Here is a 17,940-nt window from a genome sequence, read left to right on the forward strand (position 1 = left end):
TAGGAAAGAGCTTTCTTTGCAGAGAAGATTGTTTCGTAAAAAGTTGTGTTTTTATGGACGGTAGAATTCATGTGTGCTTGTCAAAGAAGCATGGTGATGATTTTCATGAAAATAGGTATTTTTCTCTACCTTTATCTATTAGTTCTTGATATAGGAATTTATTTCCAAATAAGAATGCCAGGAAGATTCTGGGCACAGAGAGAGAATCTGGTACACTGTAGTTCATATAATTCGAGTGCCCTGTGTCTCCTCAGTAGTGGTTTTGCATGGTAAATGCTTACTGTTTTGGAAGAAACCAAAAAATCTGGCTTATATTTCCTTCAAAGTTGGAATCTACCAGTGAATTACTGTGACTAATAAATAGTAGAACAGATTTTTAACAGACGCCTCACTTACATTCTGTATTATAGTTGTCTGACTTTGTTAAATGTGTTTGTGATATGAAAAAGAAATTACGTGCTGGAATTCAGGACTTGATCTCTTAGAACGAACCTACAACTATAAACCTACTACTCTATGTTTAGCCCAACAGTTAGTCTTAGCAATGAGGTGTTGAGGTCTTTTAATGACAGGTAGTACTAACCTGTGTCAGGTAGTTAGTAGTAGCCATGTATTGGCATTTAAAAATGCTTGTATTGTTCATGAATTCATTTTAACAAAATCGTAGTTACACGTATCAGGTGAGTTCTTTACCAAGCAAATCGTAGCATGTACTAGGTCTAGGAACAGCTTTCACTCCTTTCATTCTCTATATTGAAGAAGAACAGAGGAAAATATCAAGGGTAGATACTTTTTCTTGTTCCATTGCTCTGGATGTACAGAAAACTAGATTTTGTGGGTTTGGGAATGTTCTCACCTCCCTCCCTGCCAACTTTCCCCAGAAATATTGATATACATATTGTATTTTGTCGTTCAGAGAGCTGTACTGACATCCATGATAAACTAATATGACTACATCAAATTTTAGGTGCTCAATGTTTTCAAGTGCCTCTGTTTTGTGTCTGTAGTTGTTCATTTTGTCTTTGCTCTTTTACTTTTTTGCATCCTACCTGCAAAGACGTTCTCTAGCTTTCTAGGTCACTGGAATTCATCCAGAGTTTTGGGGAGTTGTTGCCTGTGAAAGCATTCATGTGAGATCTGCAGTGGTCCAGCACAGTCTATATTTAGCTGAGCTGTTTCTCAACTTTTGATGGGGAAAGTATGCCAGATATTCTATAAATATTCGCGGTTCTGGGGAGATAAAATCTTTTCACCACAGGACCTTTGTCTGGGAACAGCAACAGTTTTCTTGGTCCCATTTTAATATTAAAAACAAGCTGAAAGCTTAAATGATCATCAGCTAGGACTTGATTCTCTGTTTAGTGCTCTGCCATTTCTTCTATTGTTTTTCTTGCCCTTCATGTGGAAGGGGTTTAGAGAACAAGATCCTTTTCTAGAGACTGTTGCATGTGGCTTGTTTCTCTTCTCCATGCTCAAATGGATGAGTAAAATGTATATAGATGGAAGCAAGGCTTAATTCCAAACCGCGCATTACACATTAAGGCAAATGTGTCACATTGCAGTATTCTTACTTTCAACCTAGAAAAAAGCCTAGCATGTAGTAATTTGAGCTGTTTTATGCCCATCTGGGCTTTGATGACACGTGATTGAGGACTCAGGAGTGATATATCACCCAAGATTCAGGAATTGCTGGAACATCACTCTGTCAAAGCAGTATTAAGACTCCCTGTGGGAGCCTCTAACTAGCGTCTTAGCTTAATGATGGTTACGTTGCCAGTACTTGAAAAAACGTAACAGAGAACATTCTTCTCATTTCAGTGAATCTCAGCCTGCCTTTCCCTGCTGAAATCAATACTCACATTTTCCTCTTTTAGTGTGTGCTTTGTGTACTTTTCATTTCATGCTGCTTTTTCTATTTTTATACCAGACTGAGAGAGCAACTGCAGTAAAGACTGGGATTGGCTGAATATTTAATAACCTTTAACGTGTCCTAAGGGCTCTGCTTTTCCTTGGACTCTCTTATGGAGAGTGAGAGCAAATCTGAGCAAAATATTCTGACCCTTTTCAAAGTGTTGTTTGAAAAGGATCATAAATAATATCATCTTGAAGCAATTTCAGGGGGGAAAAAAAAAAGCTTCTTAAAGTGATAAAGAGAGTGTGGAAGTCAAAATAAGGACTCAACAGCTAAAGACTTTCAGGTTTGGAGCAGTTCCCTACTGATGTAACTGAATAGCCAAACGTAGTATGTTCTTGGTCCCTCAATATGATCAACAACTAAAAATTGTAAATTCATGTCTGTTTTTAGCAGTCTGTATGGGAATTTGTTCCGCATATATTAGTTACTCTCTGCTTCATTCTGTAGAGATCGCTGGAAAGGTTTTGTTCTGAGTATAACAGTTGGTACATCAAAGTGTTTCAGTGCCCTCATAGCCTGAAGTGAAACAGGGGTCTGAAAGGACTGTAAAATATTAGAAAACAGTGTAGACTTTAAGCCTTCTTGAAAGCTGCTAACCTTTAGCAAACCTTCAGCAATCTAATTTTACTTGCAAATTCCATAGAAAAATAAACCTGTGTGAATGCTGCAGGAAACAGGGAAAAAAAAAACCACAATTTAAAACCCCCAAATATTTCAGGACCCTTTTCATTTTTTTTAATGGAAATCCAGATGAAACTGAAACTATCATTTCTACAGTTACAGAAATGGGCCAAAAGTAGATCTAGTGGAGTGATTTGGGGATATTTGGTCCAAGACCGAACAAAAATTCTTCTTGAAAAGTTTTTTCTCTCTTTTGTTTATTTCTAGCCTCAACACAATGGAATATCTCCCCAGATGTTTAAGGCTTTTATAAGTAAAGACCACACAGAATTTTCCTCTAATAGACAACAAGACGCACAGGAGTTTTTCCTACATCTTATAAATCTAGTAGAGGTGAGAAATTCTGCATGACCACTTCTTTTCCATGGTAGTATTAGAACCGAATTTGTTTTGTGAATGGCTCACTTATTAATTTACTCTTTATAGCATTGAGTATGTAGAAAATGGCACCAATTTAGAAATGCTTTGGTTTAGAAATATTTTTTTCTTAATTATTCTTTCTTATTGCTTCAGTGGGATTCACTGCGGGTGTGTGAGCTCTGCACGCGATAGAATGCAAGCAGAACAGTCAGATTTGTGTGCAGCTTTGGTGTCTCTGTGTTTACCGTAAAACAACCAGCAGTCTTTGGGTTCTTTGGTCAACGAAGGGGTGATCGTTACAGTGAATATTAATATTCTTTCAGAGGAATCCTGTAGGTTCAGAAAACCCCAGTGATGTCTTCCGGTTCTTGGTGGAAGAGCGCACACAATGCTGCCAGTCCAGAAAAGTCCGCTACACTGAGAGGGTGGACTACATCATGCAGTTACCTGTTGCTATGGAGGCAGCAACAAACAAAGGTAAAGAAAGCAACAGGTCAGTTCGCTGACCTTTTGGTGCGTCTCTTAACCGTGAATCATGTCTAGTTGAGCCTTGTGAAAGCTTTGTTGATCGGTTTTTGCATTTCTGAAACCTGTGAAAATAGTGCTACTGTGGGGAACATCATAACCACAAAGTTCATTTAACTTTCAGTGTCGTGTATATTTCTCAGATGAATTAATTGCGTATGAGCTGAAAAGGCGAGAAGCAGAAGCTGCAAGGAGAGCTCCACCAGAACTTGTCCGTGCCAAGATCCCATTTAGTGCATGTTTGCAGGCCTTTTCTGAACCAAGCAATGTAGAGGACTTCTGGAGCAGTGCCCTTCAAGCAAAATCTGCAGGAGTTAAGTAAGTGTCTACTTGCATGATGAAAACCCGTGTTCTGTATTTATGTTTCTACCTGGGCATGATGCAGTGAGAAAAAGGCAAAGGCATAATGGATGTTGGTGTTGTATTAGTGTTGAGGCTCATAAATACAATGTGTAGGTCAAGCTTGACGAGATCTGTACTGACCAACCGAGCAGGAAATAAATTGTTCTGAATTGTCAAACTCCACGAGGCGATGATGCAAGACGATTGTTAAGAGCTTGAACTTTAAAAGCTTGTGGCTTAATTGTTTGCCCACATTTTAAAATCAAATCCCATGTATTAGCTAGCGATAGATCTGTGTACTGTGTGTTAGGAGACACTCTGGATATCTGCACTTAATCTCTTGATGTCTTCACTTGACTAAAAATGCTGGAGGGCATTGTGAGAGACAAAACTGGGCAAAACAGAAGTTTTATTTCTTGTGTGTGGAAGTTCTTTATGTGGATGTAAGTATTTGCGTTTGTGAAGTGCTATATTGATAACTTTGTTTTGATTGTTATTACTTTTTTTTTTGCATATGTCCAGATTTTAAGCCACTCACCTCTGCATGCTACAGGGTTTGGTTGGATCTATCAAGTGTGACTGCTGTTGGTTATATGGGGCCATGGTACAAGATGGACATTTTAAAAACAAACAAACAAACGAAAAAACAACTTACTTTGTGTGTTTAAATTTAGGTAGAGTAAAGAACCAAGAACTTGGGCTTAGAAACCATTGAGATGAAATAGGAAGGCAATTGGACGACTCTAGTTCTTAGGGCAGAACTTCTTGTCGAGAACAAGAGTTAGTCCCTTATTGGCTTCCATTTTTATATGTCAGCAGCAAGGAGTGGATGACAAATGGGCTCTGCAACTGGTTTGCTGAGGCTTGGTACCTGCTATTTTTATATCACTTAACATATTAAGGCCTCATTGCTCTCTTAGTGGATGTTTTCACTGACATCCTTGTATTGAAAACTGGGAAGCAAGTGTATGTGATAGAGAAACTGCAGCAGAAGTATATGGAGATTTGTTGTTTTTTTTTTTTTTTTTTTTTTTTTAAATTGTGGCCATGGTAGAAGAAGATTCCGATCCTTTTAAGCAGATCCAGGGTTAACCTAGAATTTAGTTCTTCTTCACCCCCCTCTAGGATCTCAATCTGTTGTGGCTTAACCTGGTAGGCTGCTCAGAACCCCACGGTTGTTTGTGCTTCCCTCTCCTAGTGGAAGGGGTGAGGGGATTGGGGGGAAAAAAACAGAACGAAGTAGAACTCATGGGTTGAGTTAAAAACAAACAAACAAAAACTAAGACAGAAAATGAAGAGAAAAGGAAAATAATATTAATAATAATATATATTTACAGAACAAGGGAGGATGCATAATACAATTGCTCACCATCTGTCAAACAGTGCCGAGCCAGTCCCCAGGCAGCAGCTGACCCTTTGGCCAACTCCTCTCTATGCTATAGTTTCTTTACATTATTCCATTGTGGTATGGAATATCCCTTTGGCCAGTTCAGGCCAGCTGTCCTGGTTCTGTCCCGTCCTAGCTCCTTGGACCCCCTTAGTTACCCTTACTGGCAGGAACAAAAAGCTGAAACATTCTTGTCTCTGTGCATACACTATGAAGAAGAAACCAGCTCTGTCCCAGTTGAAACCAGGACAAGGCCTTTAAAAACATTGAAAAATAAAGAAGAATTGGTTTATAATTCGGAGTATTGTGCTGTAGATTATAAAGTTACTAGAATTGCAAGGTGGAGCTAATGTGGATTTAGAAAGTCACTATTTATAATACAAAAGGAAGACTTCTTATTTATGATACATTGACTGTATTTTACCCAGGGTAAGGTGAATTGGAGGAAAGGATGTTACATGTGAACGGAGAACAAAGGAAATTAAAAGTTCAGGATAACAAGTGTGGGGAAAATGGGAACATGGAGAAGGAGAATACGTATAATATTCAAGTACATATAATATCCATGATACAGATATATATAAAGACATTGTGCTTCTTTACTTTACTTGAAAACTTTTCTGTGAAATTTAAGTTGATAAAATCAGTCACTATTCATCTCATTCAGGCCTAGAGTCATTTATCTCAACATGAATGAGGTACTCAAAGCTATGGTTCTTTTGATTTTGTTGCCTAACTGAACTGAATTTCTTTGCTTCCCAGGACTTCTCGTTTTGCATCGTTTCCTCAGTACTTGGTGGTGCAGATAAAGAAGTTCACCTTCGGCCTCGACTGGATACCCAAAAAGCTTGGTACATGCCTTTTTTACTGATCTATTTCACATTCTATCCAAGATAACCCTTAAGGTATATGTGCTTCTTCCTCTGTAACAAGGACCTGGTTTCAATCTCAGGTTGAATCCTAAGTATTACTTGATCCTAAGCTTTTTTTTTATTATTATTTTGTTTTTATTTTTGACAAATTAAGCCAGCATATGTGGAGTTATCTTGTCTGTTTGTAGGCTTTGTACCCACACGCCTTTCTCTGAAGGAGTTGGTTGCTCTCTGAGGTCATTGTGCTGGGTTCATAAGCTTGACTCATTTCTCTGCTTCTGCAGATGTTTCAATAGACATGCCAGACTTCCTAGATATCAACCACCTTCGAGCCATGGGTCTCCAGCCAGGAGAAGAGGAACTTCCAGACATTGCTCCTCCCATTATCATTCCTGAAGACCCAAAAGGTACTGACTTTGTTCTCCTGAACTCCATGGGGGGGGGGGGGTGGGAGGGAGGGAACAAATACCTGAAACTGTGTCAAATAAATGCTATGTCAAAATTCAACTCTCAGAAGGTTTTGACCCTTATCTCAAGTTCTTTACCAGGATCTATTCATTTTATTTATCCTCTTGCTCAATTAAGTGACAAGTTTTAGCATGTTTGGGTGACAGAACCTTGTTTATAGCAGATTAGATTCTTAAGATGGTTTAGGTCAGCTGCCAGCTGTATTTCCTAGTGGCACTTTATTCTAAATTGTCTGAGAAATGTCCCTGGTCTAATTCAAGACAAAGTCTCCAGGATAAAAGGATGATCATTTTCTGCTTATAAGAGGTTAAATGTTTCTATGACATAATTTAAAAAAAAAAAAAACATGCATTTTTTTCCCATATGAATCTACTTAGCCTTCATATAATCTTTCATTTTCCCTCCTTTTTTTCCCCCCTTTCTTATTTTTCAGATCGTATGATGAACCATTTTGTGGAGTGTATGTATCCCGTTTTTCTAAGACTGATGTTTCAGTTGCTTATAAATTTGCCTTGCTTTTGCTCAGCTGATGGCTTCTCTATACATACAGTGATGCATGGAGCTTTGGCCTGCATGCTTCTATTAACTAACATCTGCCTTCTGTACTTGTTCAGCACTTGTTCGCATGTGTGCGGGACTCTAAGGAGTCTGTAGGAGCACCAGCGTAGCCAGAATGAACTACTGCTCTATCTGCAGCCATTTAGTATGTGAAATCTGATGTGCTTATGTGTAATAAAATACAATTATTAGCGGATTGGAAGGTGTTAACTGAGCTGTAATGCTTTACTATATTTTCACTTCAGATGTACTACTGTTTATTTAAAGAAAGATGCTACTCTTTTACGCCTATACCCTTATTTTTAGGAACTAGGGGATCTTTTAGGTTTAAACATTAAATATATTTACAAATACATAAGATGAGATGCAGATCCTTTGGACAGAGCCTTAAATTAACAATTGGCTATGCTGAATGCCAAGCAGCACCTCTCTAGGCGTGAAAGTTCCTTCATGTTTTATATAATCTCTTGCTAAAGAGAAAAGATCTGGTTGTTATTTTCATTTATGAACCTGCTATACCTCTAAATTTAAGTTACCGTGATCTTAGCAGAGACGTATTTCAGGTCTGATTTATAACATGAAGGATCTGGAACTGCTATATGAAGAAGGGCAGTCTACTTAGAATTGTAGGCTGCTTTTGACGGCCTTCTCTAGCTATGCTCAGCATCTAACTTTTCCACCCCTTGAAATTCAGTGGTGATTTTATTTATAAATAAAATCCTGTAGGAAATCATCAAGATTTAAGGACCTATGCAGATTGCTGAGACAAAAGATTACCAGTAAGTCCATAATAAATACTATAATGCTTTGTACAAGGCTGTTTTCTAATGGGTGTGGGTTTACTGCAGTACTAAAATCCTAGCAGCATGTGTTGTAATATGTGGCACCATGAATAACAGTAAGAAATACTACACAATGGGTTAAATTAGACTTAGTGTACAAGAAGAACTTTTCTTGCAGCTCTAGATATTGATGAGTCTTCGGTTATGCAACTGGCAGAGATGGGTTTTCCTTTGGAAGCATGTCGGAAAGCCGTGTACTATACAGGCAACCTGGGTGCTGAAGTGGCTTTCAACTGGATCATTGCACATATGGAAGAGCCAGGTCAGTGAGTGGAAGGTGTAAGTGAAGTTCAACTTCTGATTGTGGATTCTGGCAGCCAGTTGAAATTTTAAAATGTGCAACAGAGAACAATGGCCCCTTTCCCACCCCAGGAAACCTGGAGGTGTGAGTGAATTTTCCTAAGCTGATCCTAGGATATGCAGGAAGAAGACAACAATCCTAAGTTGCATCAAAAGCACTGTGCCTTGTCCTCACTGATGGTGTAGGCCAGCTCTGTTTTCCACCATTTGGCTAGGTCTGTGCTGCGAAAGGGAGCTGACTTGTGATCAAGAGTAAGTACAGAGATCCCTGTTGTCTGGATGCTTTTCTTCCATATCAGCCTTCTCTAGTTTAGATTAGAGCATTCACGCTATACTTGGAACTTGGGCCTAAGTACTGATGGACAGGGCTGCCAGATATTCTCCACTTCCTGTATTTCAGCCATGCAAAGTTTGAGCCCATGATTCAGTTCTGAGTATACCTGAGCATTCCCTTGCCAGGGAAATCCTGATTTGGTTGAGTTCCCATTTCATATGTTGCTTGTGTAAATGGGGAATGAGTTTTACTTGGCCTTACCTGAAATATTTCAGCTGTGGAATCTGTTCATTTTACAGCTATATTTGTGTCAGCTGGGCTGTCTACTCTTCTGATGTCATTGCTTCTGTATCAATCTTTGCTGCTTTCTTGCTGTTGTTTCACTTTTATGTGTCAAGTTGTTCCAGCCTGCTTAGTATCAGATTGTCAAGTTAGATATTTTGTGATATGCATGTTCAGCTTGTTGTTTTTAAGTCTGTCCACGCATCCATGACCCAACTGGGCAAGTAAAATGAACTGTGTGCTGATTTCTGGGCTGCTTTTGAAGTCCTATTTGTTTGTGTGCATTGTTGACTTTCCAATTCAGGGGGGCAAAAGAAAGAACTGATGAATGTTTGCGTGTTCCAGACTTTGCTGAGCCGTTGGTTGTACCTGTGTTTGGAGGAGCTGCTTCCAGTGGAGTGGCTGGCTTAGGGGCTGTTGGACTGGATAATCAGCCTCCTGAAGAGATGGTCTCCATCATCATGTCTATGGGCTTCCAAAGGAACCTAGCAATTCAAGCTCTGAAGGCAACAGTGAGTTCTATTGGTAGCATGTGGGTTTTATTTGATACTGTGTGCTTTGCATCAACGTGTGCATGTTCAGATGCCTGTGAAACATGCATATAAAAATTGAGCTAGTGGATGATGTGTGTAGAACTATTCTAGCAAAGTCTAGGATGCACGACTTGATTGTGTTAAAGTGGGGAAGGTGACTTGTGTGTTTCACATGATGTTAAAATGTGGACAAATATCTGCTGAGAAGCAGTCAGAATGTCTGAAGTCCATGCATGTATCAAGTTTTCACTGCTGTTGCCCATGATCCTTACTCAGTTCAAAGCCCAGTATGACAGTAGTAGCATGATTCTAGAGAATATATTAAGGGATGTTCTTTTACTTGTTTGACTCACAGAACAATAACTTGGAGCGTGCACTGGAATGGATCTTCAGCCACCCTGAACTTGAGGAGGAAGATGGGGAGCCTGCTTTGAACATGATGGATTTGGAGAACCATACTAATGCGAATATCCTTGCAGAGGCAAGATCGGAGGGACCCAGGATCAAAGATGGGCCTGGAAGTAAGTTCTCCTTCACCTTAGAGGTGGCTATTGTGGTGTTGTGTCACACCTACACCATTCATATAGCTCTTTTCTGTTTTGAAAGTACTTATGTTTTTCATTCATGAGCTGTACAGTTTATTTCTAATCCTGCTTCTGGGGCTGAGTGATTCTGTGGGTCTAAGTTCAGCGGGCTTTGTTTGCTCAGTAAACTTTCTCTGGACTCTCTGAATAACCGGAGTCCAAGTTTCTTGTTGCTAATGTAAAAGTCTTTTCTGGCCTGGACAAGGAAAATCTAGAATGTTTAGATCTTCAAAAGCTGAGCATCCCAAAGATAACACTGCTGTTTCATACCCGTGTTTCTGTTCTGCTCTGTAATCTGGTGGTTGGAGAGTGGGGTTGATATAATCATAGAATCACCAAGGTTGGAAAAGACCTACAAGATCATCCACTGTCCACCTATCACCAATAGTTCTCACTATACCATGTCCCTCAACACAATGTCTAAACGTTCCTTGAACACCTCCAGGGTTGGTGACTCTACCACCTCCCTGGGCAGCCCATTCCAGCGCCTGACCACTCTTTCAGAAAAGTAGTATTTCCCAACGTCCAGTCTGAATCTCCCCTGGCACAACTTGAGGCCATTCCCTCTAGTCCTATCACTAGTTACCTATTACTAGTTATCACTAGAGAGAAGAGGCCGACCCCCAGCTCACACAACCTCCCTTCAGGTAGTTACAGAGAGCGATAAGGTCTCCCCTGAGCCTCCTTTTCTCCAGACTGAACAATCCTAGCTCCCTTAGCCACTCCTCATAAGGCCTGTGCTCCAGACCCCCCACCAGCTTAGATGCTCTTCTCTAGACAATCCTTTCAACCAGGTTCCTCTTACTAATGTGACAGGTATAATTGATATCCTGCGTGTACTTCTTTGCTGTCATCTTTTGGGTGTTTTTTTTTTTTTTCCTTTGAGATTCTCAGTCATACTGCTGCTAAATAAACCACAAGATGGAGCTAACAAACAGCAGTCAAAGCTGTGAAACAGTTTGGAAACTGATTTTAAGTGTAACAGCACTGAATACAAAAGCTCAGTGATTCTAAGATACACACACAATTTTTGAAGGGTCTTCAGTGACCTAATAACTGTTGTGTGTTCTAAACTTGTTCCTCTCATCTTGACTGTAATGATCTTATGAAAAATTATCAACCAATTTGATTTTGTTTCTGTGGTTGCCATTATTAAGTGAGTAGTAATTTCTTTGTTTTTAATATTAAGAAGTCCAGTATTAAGTCTCATGGAGATATGGGAACGATTGATTATCTTCAGGTTTAAAAAAAAGATTTGGAATAATAATTTTTTTCGTGATACTTAGCCTTTATAGACTGAGACCATTTACTGAGTGCCTGAAATCCTGATAACCAGCACAATACTGTAAATTGCTCCATAAAGCCCTCTCCACCAAAATCCAGTATCCTGAAATAAGGTACCCTTTTACTTTTGGAGGTAATATGGGTGAATGGCACGAATGGGTGGGGAGCAAGAATCAACAGTGAGTTCTCCAGGGGCTCTAAGTACAAAAATTGTCCTTTCAGTTAGAAGAGGAGGTTTCTTTCCTGTCCTCTTTTATAGGCTGCTGAAATGTGGAACTTCTGTTTTTGGTTTGATTTACAGGGGATCTTTGATCACATTTGTACATGTAGTTAATTTGTGTGCAGAATTAACTCATCTAGTACTTCTGTAGTGCTCTCTGGGAACTGGGAATAAATCTGCTGTTTTCTCTTTCCAGAGCTGTGATCACAGCCCTGCTGTGTATGCACAGAGACATACGTGAGTTCAGCTTGGATTGTTTTGATGTTTTACAGTGAATTTGAGCACTAGTTAAACCAAGCATATGCTGCAGTCTTAACAGAAACTACATTTAGAGATGCAGTGTCTGAGTTGGGAGTGCTCAGGTGCTCCTCTGGGATTAAAAATAAAAACTTTCCCTCATATTCATATTATGGTCCTAGCAATGAAAGACTTATCCTCTCATTTGTATTTGCTAAACAGGGTACGAGCTGTTTGGGTTCATCAGCCACATGGGAACATCCACAATGAGTGGTCACTATGTTTGTCATCTCAAAAAAGAAGGAAGGTGAGTGGAATTGGGAGAGATGGACACGCAGGTGTGAGCAAATGTTTTCTTTGAAATATGCATCTGCTCAGAGCAGGCTGTGTATTCATGACATGCATCATTATTGTTATGTATACATATTCCACCAAAGAGATGAAGCTTCTGATTTTGCTGCAGACTGTGGATGTGATGAGTCAACTTCTGATGAGTTGAGATCTGTGTTGAAATGTACCATTAGCTGTCCTGTCCTTATATTCCAAATCTCTGTTCATTTGGGGCCATCGGTTCTGTGCCTGACTTAGTTTATCTGAACTTATCTCAACTTCCTTTTCCTTCTCATCAATAGAAACCCATCAGGCTATGGGCTGATACTAGTGTTAGTTAGTGTTAGTATCACTAGTAGTGTGGTACTGATCTTGGCTCTGGTTTTCATATGCTCTTATTTTTTGATATCATAAATTCATGATTTTTCTTTCTTTAAAACTAAATACAAATTCCTCTGTGGATTATTCTTCCTTTTCAGTTCGTGATATCGCCAGTAAAACTGCTTTAGCTGTTTCTCTGGTCTTCTGTTCCTGTTACAATGCTCAAATTTAGATTTGAAGCTCTTTGAAGTTTGGATCTGAGAAGTCCCTGATAAACTTGTGATGATTTTTATACAGACAAAAATGTAATCTGTCTTGTTTTTATTTCAGATGGGTGATCTACAATGACCTTAGAGTCTGTGCCTCAGAACGACCTCCCAAAGACCTGGGCTACATTTACTTTTACCACAGGATACCAAGTTAGGCCTCAAATGTATTATCTGGCCTTGAGAAGCCATAAGCCTTTTTAACCTGCCAAAAAAAGCATCCAAGGAAAAAAAAAAAAAACCCACAACAACAGAAGACCCCTAGCCCTTGGACTACCAAAAAGCAAAGGAAAACATGGGATGTTTATAGTTTATTTAAAAACAGTCATTTGATGCCTTCTTAAGTGTTAGAGGGAAAATTTCTATCAGGTGATGTATAGTACCTTGTTTTAAATTTATACAACCTTGAAGGATACCTTAAGACCATGCAGATTACTGGTGGAGTTTGCAGCTAGTATATGGAGAAAACAGAAGTTTCAGAATGGGACAAAACCAGACCAGTTCAGCCCAACTCCTGCTTCTTCAGTCTATGCATCTGTTGAAGACCATGAAGACACATTTGCATCTTTGGTAACTAGGAGCTGTTGTTTTCAACCGTATTCCAGACCACTTAAGGAAATCATATCACATTTAATGTTGGAGGGAGGGGGTGTCTGAGTATTCCTCGAAGTAGAATGTCTTATTTGAGATTATTTTCATTACAGTGAGAAAAGCCAGCTACGGTTGTAGCTGTTGGAATTCAGTCTTACAGTGTTTTAGTTTGCATTTTTGATGCGTAAACCCAAGCAATCAATGGAGATGTCAGTGCCCTGTATGTTTTCTGCCAAAGAGAAAGGATTTTATTTTTACAGAGGTAGGTTTCTCCATTTCTAGACTGTTTTGCAAGTTCTTCCAACAGATTCAAGGTTACAAGTTGCTGAAAGAGGCAGTTTTTCTGACTATAAAATTAAATAGCGTACTCTCAGGAAAAGTAAGCCTACCATATTTTATTTTTATTTTTTCTTATGAAGGAGTTAATGTCCCGTTCTTATTTCTGGAAAAAATTGCATGTCGATCACTCACATCCCGGCTGAAATCCGCTCCCTGACAAAGTACTTGCAGTGCAGTTATTTCTGCTAAAGGTTGCTGAAATATTGATTTCCATTCACGAGTGGGGGAAAATGCTTAGTGAAATTGCTGATTTATTTCTTTACCCCTCCCTTTTTCCCTCCTCCCTTTCAAAAAACAAAAGCAATGCCTTGTCTGAGATTTCTTGAAACTTGCAAACACACCAATAATCTGTTTTCTTCAACAGATACCTTCAAAAAAAGGGGTTTTTAAATCTCTGGCAGGGATGAAGGAGTGGGTAGGTAGGGGCTGGCCCTTCCTGCCCTTTTGTTTTGGTTTGTTTGTTTTTGTGTTATTTCGGTTTGCAGCACAGGCAAGAATATATATGTTGGTTTTTAAACTGTAATTTAAAACATGTATTCTAGAAAAAAAAATACAGTGGTGAATGTGATACTTTTTGTGATTCCAAAAAACTACCAAAGGTTCACATGTGTATTAAACGCTGCTTAGAGATGGTTGATGGAGTTGCCTCATGTACCTTACTGAGCCTTCAAAATAAATGGGAAGGGTCAAAAAAAAGAATCTTCCTTGCTGAGCTGTCATCACGTTTTCTCTATAGTGCCTGCAAATTTAATGCCAAAATTCAAGCAGCTGCAGAAGAGAACCCAAATTAAAAATCTGGTGATGAGTAAGACATTTTATTTTTTTTTAGATTTTGGGGGAAAAGAATTCTCCCTCAGGTCATGTGGCCTCATGCAGAACTGAAAAAAAATAAAATGTTTTGAGTTGATTTCTGATCTAGAAAGATGATGGAAGGAATCCCAGTGCAGTAATTCTGCAAATTGGAAGTGGTGCCTGATTGCTGGGGAAGTTTCCTCCATGAAGTGCTCCTATTGACACAGAAGAGCAGTGCTCCAGCGCCTTAGTAACTGGCTCCTATGAGATTCTGCTGCTTTGTAATTATTGTGACACCAATTCTGGACATAATCAAACCTACCAGTAATTTTTTTTCCCTCCTCAAGGTTTTGTGAGTATTTGTGTATGTCACCAGAAAATGCCAGGTTTCAAAATGGGATCAGCAAATTATGCAGTGAAACATCTTCTATTTAAAGTGAAAAAACAAAACATTTTTATACCTATATTTGTGCTTTTTCATTCTGGCAGTGAAAAAGGACAAAAGGCTTTTTTTTTTTTTTTAATGCCTAGTTATATCCCAAGAAATGTTCAACACAACAGCTTCCCTCTTGCCTCATGATCTTAAAGGGCTATTTATAAACTGCCAAGAGCTGGTGGCCGTTACCTTTTATTTAGAGACCCTGGGTAAGTAAAAGCCAACGGAGTTGTTACCATGTTCATTATTAGACTGGAAATATGGCTGGTCTCACAGGATTAAGGATGGAGCTTGGACTCTTGCAAATGATTTGCATGGTGCATCCCAGAACAGAAATGGCTGTGGGGCTGATACTGGTTTCAGTTGACACGAGGCATGCTGAAAGCTGGGTGTTTTTAGGAAGCTGGCAGGTGATAAATGATTTGGTAGATGAAAGGGGAGAGCTGTTATCTGGCTATGACGGATGAATGGTAGCACCTCAGCTTCTGAAGTTCTCTTCAGCTGAGCACTGCTGTGTACTGCCTTCCTAACCTAGCCAGTGGGTCAGAAGTGTGGGAAGCAATTTATGGGAAAGGCTTGCAGCCCTGCTAAAATGTAGCACTTGATAATATGTTCAAGTACTCAGTTGTCTGAGGTATTCTTTTCTTATTTCTCAAAGTAGTGGATTCCCCCCTTTTCCAGATGAACAGTTGCTTCCATTTTGTGGTGGGATATGTACAAGGAACATCATGACTTGGAGAAGCAGGATATAAACTCCTGACTCACCAGCATAATGAGAGAGAGAGAGGGAGGTGCATTTATTCATTTTTAACCTCAGCACGCAGAAGCTGCAATCAAACAGGCTGTAAGGAATAGATGACTAATTTATGAGGCCAGGATTGCTTTGCATGCTAAAACTTGTGTGCAATTAACTGTGCTGGGCCAGGTCTCTGTGCAGAACTTGGGTTGTGACTGTTGCAGAAACTCGGTGTGTCTGGGTGCTGCAGTGGCTGCTGCGGGGACAGGGGTGCTGAGAGCTTCTTGACAAGAAAGCATGGGGGAGGAACAGTCACTGTGAGCAGCCTGAGACAATCTGACCTGAGAATTATGGTAAAACCAGGACTTGGCAGCAAATAGTGCTGATACGTTTTTAATAGATTTTTACTTTTTTGTATGGTATGTTTAGGTTGGGGCAGTAGAAAGGAGAGGGAAAGTCAACTTGGTTCTTTCCTTTTCTTCTCTTATTCCTAGCAGCATGCAGGATCCAGTACAGCTCTTATTCTGAGTCACAATCTCCAGTGTCCAAAACACGTGTAGCCACCAAGTCCTTTTTAATCTTCCTAGCCAATATATAATTAAGATAAAATTTAACTTATTCAATGCTGTGGTTTAAAAAGAAGTCTAGATATTTCTGGACTCCTTCCACTTGTAATTCTGCTGTGTTCAGTGGCATTACTTCTAGCTGGCAGTGGTGTAACTGAAACCAGAATCAGTGCAGTTTCTGTCTCAGGCAGTTTCCACTGAGTCGTGCACGTTCTGAATACGGATGCAGCTGGAGTTCCCTGCATTGTTTTAAAGCATCTCCATCCCTTTTGTTTTCAATCCTGGCAGCAGCCATTTTTATCTTTGTTTTCATGCATTGAAAGACTATGCAAAATATGTAACGACGTCACTTTTTATTCTTTTCCTATATCCCTTTCTACCTTAATGGCTGAGATCAGCTTCTGATTTCTGTTCACTCTTAAGAGGTTTTACTGTTGTATCCTGGAAGTGTCTGTACTGGTTGACTTTGCACCATTCAGAGTTGTTTGCTTGAAGCACTGTTGATGTTTTTGAGAGTATTTGAGATGAGAAAGGTTGTGAATGATATTGTTGCATCTGTTTTAAATTAAAAAGAAATATTCTCACATCTTGTGCCTGTGTGGATTCTTTCTTTCTTTCTCTCCTATCCAAACTCAAGAGGAATAGAACAAGTATGTTTTGATGCTGCTGCTTTTCTTACTGTGGTGATGTTTGGTGTGTTATGTAAAAACCTGCATAGGGAACAGGAGTTTGTAAGGGGCTTGATCTCTTGTGACTCGTGGCAGTTCTCTGGATGGCAACAGATAAGTGAATGAATCTCCTCTAAAGAAGCAAACAAACAAACAAAAAAAAAACCAAGTCCTGAGTGAATGTAAGACATGACAAAACTAGAAAATAAGATTAAAACTAAGTAAGTTGAAGTTTTTTGTATGTTTTAAGCCAGTTGATGTCTTTGAACACAAGAGTTGGCAGAGTTCATGTGGAAGGGTGCTATCATTTCACCCTGCTTCCTGTTTTTCAATTATAGCTTTATAGTCTGTAATTCCTCATTCACTTTGGAATTTGACCTGCTGTTCAATAAAGCAGAAATTCTTTTTTCCTTTTATGTAAGAAATTTGCATAGCAGCAAACCACTGGGATCTTTGGTAGATGCAGGAATAGGCCATAAAAGGAGACTGGTGGATGGTGACCCTTTCATCTTTTCACAGGATCATGGTGCCATAAGCTGGAGGAGATGCAAGAGGTAAAACGTCCAGGTCTTAAGTGATATTTTATGACGTGGAAGCTGGGGCCATGTGAAGTATTGAGTGATGACAGGGAAGGTAAAGATGGGTCAGCCCTGGAAGTCCCAATGTAATGACCTGTTGGTTCCTTTTCTCACAGGTGTCTGTTGTGACCACGGCAGGCTGCTCTGCACCATACTGTCACCACTTGAAGCAACTGGAATAAGGTGAGGGAACGTGGTTCTCCCTGTAAGCTCAGGGGCAGAATTTAGGGCCCTGTTAAGACTTCACGTGGTAATTTACTGTGCAGGAGCTGTGCCTGCTGACTTCTGCAGACTGCTCGGAGAAAGCAATATTAAGTAACTGACAGGTGAATACCACCTCTGCTCTCTGCTCCCCCTCACAAGAGTGGAAAATAACACCTCTCTGTCTCTCAGGTGTGTGCCACAGGCTTGATATGGATAAGCATGGCACCGACTGCTGTGATGAAAGATGAGTGCTGTAATAATACCAGAGACAGATAGTGTCTGTCCAGCAGCTGGTGTGGAGTAAGTGATTATGTTGTCAGTGTCCTTCAAAGTGATTTTTTTTTTGTGTGTGTAGGATTTCTGCCCAGCCACTCTCTTGCTTTGCCTTCAGGACTGCAGTACTGTGTCCCTGGTCTGTGCCGTGGAGCACGTAACTAATGGACATTGCT

At 39.7% G+C, this 17,940-nt stretch overlaps 1 protein-coding gene across 6 annotated transcripts in view; it reads left to right on the forward strand.

Annotated features, from left to right (window-relative positions):
- USP13 (ubiquitin specific peptidase 13 (isopeptidase T-3)) overlaps positions 1-16,627 on the forward strand; it is a 47,004-nt gene extending 30,377 nt beyond the window's left edge. For 4 of the 6 annotated variants that reach the window (XM_021396221.1, XM_021396220.1, XM_021396224.1 and 1 more), the window contains 11 exons: positions 2,804-2,929; positions 3,280-3,433; positions 3,625-3,799; positions 5,973-6,061; positions 6,367-6,489; positions 6,984-7,010; positions 8,069-8,212; positions 9,152-9,318; positions 9,695-9,860; positions 11,887-11,971; positions 12,646-16,627. In XM_021396221.1, the coding sequence (XP_021251896.1) occupies positions 2,804-2,929; positions 3,280-3,433; positions 3,625-3,799; positions 5,973-6,061; positions 6,367-6,489; positions 6,984-7,010; positions 8,069-8,212; positions 9,152-9,318; positions 9,695-9,860; positions 11,887-11,971; positions 12,646-12,739 (1,350 nt within the window). In that variant the 3' untranslated portion in view covers positions 12,740-16,627. Of the gene's footprint in view, positions 1-2,803; positions 2,930-3,279; positions 3,434-3,624; positions 3,800-5,972; positions 6,062-6,366; positions 6,490-6,983; positions 7,011-8,068; positions 8,213-9,151; positions 9,319-9,694; positions 9,861-11,209; positions 11,978-12,645 lie in introns of those variants that run through there. The other 2 variants (XR_002438426.1, XR_002438427.1) reach the window with 2 other exon arrangements.

The sequence above is a fragment of the Numida meleagris genome, chromosome 4, assembly GCF_002078875.1.
Source record: "Numida meleagris isolate 19003 breed g44 Domestic line chromosome 4, NumMel1.0, whole genome shotgun sequence".
NCBI classification, from domain to species: domain Eukaryota; kingdom Metazoa; phylum Chordata; class Aves; order Galliformes; family Numididae; genus Numida; species Numida meleagris.